Source organism: Choloepus didactylus, chromosome 23 (genome assembly GCF_015220235.1).
Source record: "Choloepus didactylus isolate mChoDid1 chromosome 23, mChoDid1.pri, whole genome shotgun sequence".
In the NCBI taxonomy this organism is placed as follows: Eukaryota; Metazoa; Chordata; class Mammalia; order Pilosa; family Megalonychidae; genus Choloepus; species Choloepus didactylus.
The window spans coordinates 19723758-19732726 of NC_051329.1; the positions used below are offsets into that span (position 1 = coordinate 19723758).

The 8969-nt window shown below is 44.0% G+C and overlaps 1 protein-coding gene across 2 annotated transcripts in view; it reads right to left on the bottom strand.

Annotated features, from left to right (window-relative positions):
* The window catches only part of SPPL3 (signal peptide peptidase like 3), a 209185-nt gene extending 201823 nt beyond the window's left edge, over window positions 1-7362 (bottom strand). Inside the window, exon 1 of one of the 2 annotated variants that reach the window (XM_037816662.1) lies at window positions 6844-7362. Coding sequence is in view for 1 of the 2 variants with exons in the window: in XM_037816661.1 (XP_037672589.1) it covers window positions 6844-6866 (23 nt within the window). In the remaining variant the exon portion in view is untranslated. The remainder of the gene's footprint in view (window positions 1-6843) is intronic. The other variant, XM_037816661.1, reaches the window with a different exon arrangement.
* Window positions 7363-8969: the final 1607 nt, after the last annotated feature.

Consider the following 8969-nt stretch of genomic DNA (forward strand, 5'->3'; position numbering starts at 1 on the left):
ACCTGGATTATCCACACCACTGTTCTTTCTTCATTTGAGTAGGTTATGAAGGAAACGGTCTTCAAAAGATCAAAATAAAATGATCATATGAAAAATCTTAGCTTTTATTCAATTCACATATTTTCTTCTTTGTTTTGTGGAATGTAGTGACGGGCTATGAAACTTATGACTAAAAGGAGATGACCTGATAACACATTTCAAAGGCAACAGGAGAAGTCAATGACAATTTGCAAGCTATTATTTCTATTCCTCTTTATTTGGCATTTCCAGTATAAGGATGAAAGCATGGGTATCTCAAAGTTTAAATGCTGGTTTAATGATGAAACAAGAAAAATCATTTCATGGTAAGAGAATCTATCTGGAAGCTTTAATGTAGAGAACAAATTATCTTGCCATTATACAGCACTTCATAATTTACAAAGCATTTCCACATACATTATATCATGGTTGTAGTCACAACGAACCTATGGGGTAACACAGGCATAACCACTGTATACATTATAACCCTGGGACTAAGACATGCTAGGTCCTAGCTAATCAGAAATGAAAAACACCTTCAAAAGGAAAAAATTACTGATTCAAAGAAGCCAGAACTATAATATTAGGTCCTCCTATCTCAGAATTTTAAATGAAATTTTAATGACAGAGTTGTAAGACAAATGAGTATTTTTTGCATGCTCACTTAAATTCGATATAATTCACAAACACATAAAAACAAAACAAATTAAAAAAAAAACCCTCCACTTCAGAGCATTTTTTTCACTAACAATACTGAGACTTCAAAAGAGAGATTATCAAGGTTTGCTACCAGGTTAGGGTAACTCTACAAACTCATTAGAAAATGGGATTTTCTATAAGGTCTTGGGCCATACAGATAATATTTTCACTGGTCTAATGCTTTAAAATATCTATAAACATAACTTTTTCTTAGGGGCTCCCTCTAGTTTTATCACATCAATTGAGTTAGATTTGTATTTTAATCTATGGCCCTAGTGAATATCTCATGGACCTATTAATAAAATCTCAGGTAACAATTCATCACAAGGATCCTGGGAACAAATTGTAGACTTTCCCCGTAAAATTGAATTTAGTCACCCAGAGCCTCTCTAGACATCTAATAGGTTAAAATTCCAGAAGAGGAGCACCCTGCCTCTAATCTTTAAATAAGGACTAGAAAATATGCTATAAAAAACTCGAAGTTGCAAACATTTCTTAATTTATACATACATCAAAGAAAATCAATATTTGTAACTTCTAAAAAAGGAGGCATTAAACTCCAGAAACATCTCAAAAATAGATTACAAAATTTTAAAAACCAAATTATACTCATGGCTCTATAGCCATGGACAGCAACTGCATAGTTACAGATGCCAAATACAGCCAACTAAAACAGCACTCTCTTATTAGGACATCTCCTGATTTTCATAAGACGGTTTGATGAAATAGGTAAGAATGATGAAAATTAAATGTTACTGTTGAAATAAAATACAATTATATAGAACTATATAACACTTCACAATTCAATGGTAGTTGTCATCCTTAAAATAAATGATCACATAGAAATCTATTTTGAAATACGCATGAGAGTTAGGGATTTTAATTCCTAGTACTACTTTGGTTATAAACTCTCAAGTTTTTCCTTCCTTTTTTTCCCTTCCTTTAAAGCCTTCATAGCAAACATTGAAGGGAATGATTTAAAACAAATTCACAGTGTTAGCTCTGGCTAATTTTAGCTTAAATTACACATCACCAAAACAATATCATAGCACTTTAAATTAACTATAGGCAAAACATGTTTTAAAAATAATGGGAAAATTTCTGAAGTCCATACTGCTAGATACATGTTTTCAACTAAATAATTTCTCTCTGGAAAACCTTCATCAGATACAATAATCACAAGGCATACACAACAGTAATCCAAATGTAGAACTGACTCCATTAGTTCTGGAGGTATGTATTATTTTTCACTCTACAGTTTAGCTCTATTTGCAAATAGCTTACATGATAATGTCCATTATCACAACAATATATCACCTCAATTTAATGCAGTCCTTTGATCACATCTTAACTTCCACAGGTGAAAGCAGTCTCAATTCATGTGTCCAGCGACTATCTGCCAACCACCTATTATGTGCCAGGCACTGGAGACAGTACCAAAGTAGAAAGGGTCTTACCCTTTTGTAACTTCTATTCTGGTTTACTGTCTGTCATCCCTTAGACACACATACAAAGGCAGCCCATGAAGAGTCCTACTAAGGAATCTGAAACTTATTCTTAGTATGGCCAAAAGTCATCGAAGAGATTTAAGCAGAGGACTGATATGACCTGAGTCAGACTGTCAAAAGGGCCACTCCGGCTATTGCATGGAGAATGAACTATTGAGGAGAAAGAGCAGAAGAGGGAATCCAGCCAGACGCTAACACAGAAACCCAGGCAAAGGAGTGTGAGCTGGCTCAGAGCAGGCAAGGGTTGTGGAACAAAAGAAGATAGATTCAGTGTCAGCGCCTTGGTGTCAATGGGGTCTTAACTTTGAAGCCTTTTACCATTTACATCCTAGAGCAAGTTAAACTCTTTGAGCCTCAGCTCCTTACTTAGAAATTCTTGTAAAGCCTAGTACCCAGAAAAGGCAATAAACTAGTTGATCCTCATCATTCACAGAGTATGTATTTGCAAATTCACTTACTTACTAAATTTATTTTAACTCCAAAATCAATACTGGGGGCACGTCTGCAGCAATTCACCGACACATGTAGAGGGGTAAAAAACAAATTTGAGTCACCTGACACACACATTCCCAGGTCCAGCAAGGTGACGTTCTGCCTTCCTATTTCAATTATGCTGTAAGCAAGTGTCCTTTTTACGGTATAGTTAGTACCACATTTTTCACATTTCTGTGCTTTTTCTTGGTGATTTTGCTGTTTAAGATGGTCCCCAAGTGTGGTGTCAAAGTGCTGTCTAGCATTCCTAAGTGCAAGAAGGCTGGGACGTGCCTTCCAGAGAAAATATGTGGGTTAAATAACTTTCTTTCAGGATTGAGTTACAGTCTTGTTCGCTGACTTAAATATTAATGAATCAATAATATATATTAAAGAAATAATATATTTATTAAATAACTAATTATTTTAAAGACACCTGTCTTTAAACAGAAACATATGCAAAACAAGGTTACATATTAATCAGTTGACAAAAATGTTGTGACCAGAGGCTCACAGAAACCTAACCCTGTATTTCCGCCCCTAGGAGCAAGGGTTCAGTATTCACTAATTCAGTGTTCGTGCTAACTTTATAGAAGATAACTACCACGAACAATAGGGATCAACTGTATTATGATAATAATATAGTTTAAAAGAGGTTCCAATCGACTGACTTTCTTTTCCCGCTACACCAACAATAACTCTAACATAAGTAATTTCTAGCAGGGTTCAGGTGGAGCTATATACAAGGACTACGTTGACTCCATTAAGAGACAAGTTCCTTTTTCTCACAGAACTTATGCTAAAATGACTGCTCATAAATATACATAAAGTGTTTTTCTCAAATTAATAAAAATCTAGTTTGCACCTTCAATTTGTGTTTTCACATGTATTTTACTTCTTCAGTGTATCTGAATGAAAAGGATATAAGCAGAATCTTGTGGTTAAATCGTGGATTAAAATTCTGGTGTTACTACCAATTATTTTAATTTCTTCTGTCAATAGCTTTTATTTAAAACTTTAATAAAGATGGCATTCCTCATTCTTACAGCACTAAGTTACCGAGAGGACTCTTTTATAAGTATATGGAATACAAACATTCATTTATCTGTAGATTCTCCTTAGGTTCAATATTCTTTTAACTAACTATGAACCACCATGAAAATTTATCATAATCCATCACCGAGTATTTACTATGGGTGCTATGTGCAAAACTAGGGGAGAACAAAAATTAGTGTAATATGGTCCTTGTTCTTAAGGTGCTTACAATCTGGTGAGGAGACTAAACACATATGAAAAGCAAGGATTGATGCAGACAAAACTACAAGTATTGAAAATAAAAAGATCACTTTCAGAAAGGAATGGTCAGAAAATGCTTCACAGCCAGATGGAATTTGAGCCGACCCCTGATGTAACAGGATTTTCACAGAATTTGCTAGGAAGAGAGCAAGTTCAGAAATCAAGGAATGGCATAAATTTACATATGGGGCTTTAAAAAAAAAACTTTTTATTATGAAAAATCTAAACACATCAAAGCCGTCATCAACATCTTTGTTCTCATCACTTAGCTTCAACAATTAAGTCATGGCTAATATTATTTCATAATTTACTTGTTCTATTATGAAAATCCTAAAGAAGCCTATTTTCATATGCTTCCACATTCTTCACCAATTTCATCACCAGACAAATCCATAGTTCCTATAGTGCCACCATAGTCTCCACAAGGATGATTTTCCTAAAGGCTGTATACAAATAAATATAATAAAGGGCAAGTCTATTTTAAAAAAATCAATCAACTCTTGATTATTTGCACAAACAATGACAAAGATATTGCAAAATGACAGATAATCCAAAAATCAGGTATGTATACTTTCAGAATACCCTTTCTATATTTATATTTCAGTAATAATGAATAAAATGATGGGAGAATTCATGTCAAACAAAACAAAGCATCACAGATGCTGAAGTATTTTAGGCAAATCACTTAGCCTCCTGAACCTCAGTTTCCTCCTCTATTACCTAATTCTGGGATTTATGTAAAGCAAATATAGGAAGCTGAGATTGAAGAAATACATTAGTAAAATGAATGTTGTAACCTGTGAAACTTCACAAGATAACCCCCTTTATCTGACAGAGTCAACCAAAAGACACAGAGGGAGTGCACGGTCAGCCTACGTAGTGAAAACACTCTCATTTTCCCCATTTCTTGACCACTGTGTTTGTTACTCTTTAAACCATCCACAGCCTCTACAAGACACAGTAAAAAACAGGAAGGCAGCCATCAGGAATCCCAGCTGGGCCAGAGTGTAAGAGGTTTGAAATGAGTTACCACAGAGCATGACAGGATCGATCACCTTTACCTTCATTTCTTACTCTGTCCATAAGAAAGCGAGACTTGTAGTCTTATGTTCCACATCACTTGTTACTGAGGGGCAGCTCACTATCAAATTAAACATCTTTCTAAAAGTACATGTGCAGCAACAACTGTTCGCCAAGATTTTAATTCTTCCTTTTAAGTTATTTTCTTTCAATCTCTCAGTTATCTTTCTTGAGACTGTGTATACATCACTGAAGTTCCCTTTGAATTATCTTCAATCACCAGTCCACTTTCCCTATGTGAAGACACGAGTTCTTGACTTATCACAACCCAAAACACCACAAATCATCCAAAGTTTTCTACCTAAAACTCATCTTTATTTTTAAAGATATTAGCCATTTCTTTGATGTTTCCCTGACATAATTACAATGAATGTAGTAAATACAGCACTTGACAATTTGTCAAGTGCTTTGTAAAGTTTTTTTCATTTAATCTTTACAGCCTATGAAAAAGTTAATTCCCCTATTTTAGAGGTAAGGGAACAGGAATGGAGAACTTACTATCTTGTCCAGCAAGTTAGTAAAGAATCTGACTTTCAACTTCAATGCTGTGCTCTTCCCCATCTATTATGCCCTTTTCTAAAAAGGGGAAGTCCACAGTTTTGGGTCTGGAACCACATTTGCTTCAAGGAGTATGCCATCATCAAACGATCTCCCTAGATTGCAACCAGATTTCTCACCCCCACACCCACAATCATCCCATTTCTTGCTTCCTCACGCTCTAGCCATTACTCCCTCCCCCACGATCCAATTTCCACTCTCATGGAATACCATCACCAGTCCTTCAACCCGTCCTGCAAAATATTCTACCACTGCATGCTAAAGGAAGGCCTCTCATCCCCCTTTCCCCAAACCTTGGCACTTCCTTCTCAGGATATGTATGGTGTCACTCCATAAGCTACATAACACGCTTCTCAGTCCTGAACAAACTACTTATCTCTAAAAGTCCCACTAAAGTGGGCATAACCTGCAGATCCTCGGTCTTCATACTTGGCCCAGGGCACCAGGCCAATTCGAATTCTGAAGGAAAGAGTGCCAGCCATTACTACGAGACTGCCTGGGTCCCACTGTTACCAATAACTTCCTTTCCAGAGTTTGGTTATCCAAACAGGCTTCCTCTTCCAACCTCTTCACCAGTGACTTCCCTCCATGGTTCCCAAACGCACTCCCTCCGCGGTTTTCCTGTCCTCGCTCCTGGACCCCTGCCCACCTTTCCCCTCCCTTAGAGCCCCATCCCCGAGATAAGCAGCAGCCCCACAGTCCAGGAGGCTCCTCCTCTTGCACAACTTCGAAGTTATACCTCTCATCGCCTGTTTTTCCCACCAGGGCTACCTCTCAGCCCAGTAGCCCACCATGGCCCCGACCCGTCTCTCTCCACCCTTTCGATTCCTCCTGCCCAGGAGCCACCCCACAACACAAGTCAGTTCTTGGGTGCCCGTCGGATTCGGCTTCCCACCACTGGAGTCATGCTCCCCTTTCTCCATCACCTGCTCCGCCCAGAGCCAGATGACATCCGCCGCTGCCACAGCTGCCTCCTCCTCCATTCCCCTTCTCGGACGCCGAGTCCCCGACCGCTCGCCCCCTTCCCGGAGCGCCAGCCGCCCCCTCCGGTAGGGGATCGGGGGGACGTGCACCCTCAACCAGCGCCCCCACCCCACCCCCCCAACACGCACCTGTTCCTCCTGCTCCTCTCCTCCTCCCCCGCGGGTCGCCCGCACCAGCGTCCTGACCTCCCACCCTCGCCGCGCCCGGCCCCACGGAGCCCCGCACTCACCAGGAGTAGGTCTGCTCCGCCATGGCGCTGACTCTCGCGGGCTCCGCTGCAGGCTCAGGCCGGGCCCGACGACGGCGGATGAACGAACCGGCGGCCGGTTCGCTCGGGCCGGGAGCGGAAGGCGCGGCCGGGGCCCGGCTTCGCTGGCTCGGCGGACGGGCGGGCAAGAAAGGCTGCAGGCGGGGAGAGGCCGGGCTCCGAGGCGGCCCCGCTCCCTGGGCCCCGGGGCGGGGCGGGCTCCGCTCTCGGTCTCCCTCACCCGCGGCGGCGGCGGCGGCTCCGCTGCGGCTCTAAACCCAACATGGCGGCGGCGGCGGCGGCGCTGAGAACAAGGGGGCCCCGGGGCGGACGGGCGAGCGAACGGCAAGAGGGTCCCGCGCTCACTGCGCGCTGGGCCGCGGGAGCGCCGCGCTTGGGCGGCGGCGGCGACGGCCGGAGGACATGGCCGGCGGGTGGAGGTAGCGGCAGCGGCGGCGGCGGCGGCGGCTGATGGGGGCGCTAGGCGGTGAGGCGAGGCCGCTCAGCTCACACCCGCCGAAGGGAGGAGGGGCGAAGGCGGGGGCGAGCCTGGGCCGGCTCGAGTCACGTGCGCAAAACACGCTCACGTGACGCGCGCGTCCCGCCCCCGCGCCGGGCCCTGGAGCGGAGATCCCGGTTCGTTGGTTCTGGGCGACTGTTGCTCGCGCAGCCTCAGGCGGTTGGGCCGCCTCCAGCGGCCTGGTGCCGCCCCCCGCCCCACGCGGAGCGGTTGCCTCGCGTCCCCTCTCCCGTCCCTCTCCGAGGGTCTGCTGCAGCTAGCCAATCAGGAGCCTCGATGCGCGCCCGTGGGCTGCCACTCAGCTGTCAACCGTCAATCAACCGTGTGCTGGCCACGGGTCCCCAATTGTCTGTCAACCTGTCAGTCTGCAAGCAGCTCGCTGGTTCATTCATTCATTCATTTAGCAAATATTCTACGCTCTGCGCCCATTATTGCGCTCGGGCTCTGGGCTAAGTCCTTGGGGTGCCAAATCGAATACCCAGGCTCGTCTTCGTTTCATCAATAAACAGATATTTATTGGGCGCCAATTATGTGCTAGCTGGGTCTCTGCCCTCCGGGAGCTTACATTCTAGAGGAAAGAACTTAGACAATCCAAGCCAACAAAAAAACGAAGATGATTTCAGATGCTGCTAAGTTTTATGACGACTGTAAAGGCAGGTGAATAGGCTTGGGGACTACTTTAGATAAGGTGCTCAAGGAACAAGTCCCTGACACCTGGTGGACCAGAAGGAGCTGGTCCTGCATAGCTCTGGGGAAAGAGAGTTCCTGGCAGAGTGGAGAGAGCAAATAGATCAGGGAACTCCTTATCTGGAGGCCTGGAGGCAGGCACAGAAGTAAACACAATAGACATAGACCAGGGACAGCGCAGTGAACCGAACCTGGGGCAAAGGAGGAGAGGGGAGGGAGAGATGAATTGAGCAGACCTCTGAAAGAATGAGAGGCTCATGGGGAGAAAAGGCATCCTAGAAGAGAATGGCAAGGTCCAGAGATGTGAGTGTTCAAGTTGATCATGGAGTCCAGGAATGGAATGGATGATTTGTGCTGGGAGCAGTGACAGAAGAGACTAAAAGGTGCAGTAAGGCCAGACTTTGAAGGGCCTAACTAATCTTCCCTGACAGTTACCCTGTTCATGAGTGAAAATGATCAGTGCCGCCCAGGTTTTAGAAGCATGCGTGAACAGCAGAAACACTAGCCCTCTTGAACCCTCATCTTCCGCAGGGAGCAGAGCTTGCACACCTGGGGCTGGCATACCCAAGCTCCACTGCAGCTTGCCCAACTTTAGCCCGGGACCTAGCTCTGCTCCAGTTTCCCAGGGCCTGCCCAGGCTTACGGGAAATACCACACCCTGGATCTATCTCCAAATGGATCAGTTGGCCAGTGCCCATACATATGCCACTTGCCTGTTCCCCAAGAGGAACCCTTTGATGAGAAAGCCAAGTACACTTTTCCTTAAGAAGCAAGCTCTCCTTCCTTCTTCCCCCACCTCCAGGTGCCAGGACCAGTCAGGTTGAACTTGTTTCCTCTGGAGCTCCACCAGAGAAACCTGGGAAAGAGCCAGTTGATAAGATCAAAGTCCTGGAGAGGGTTT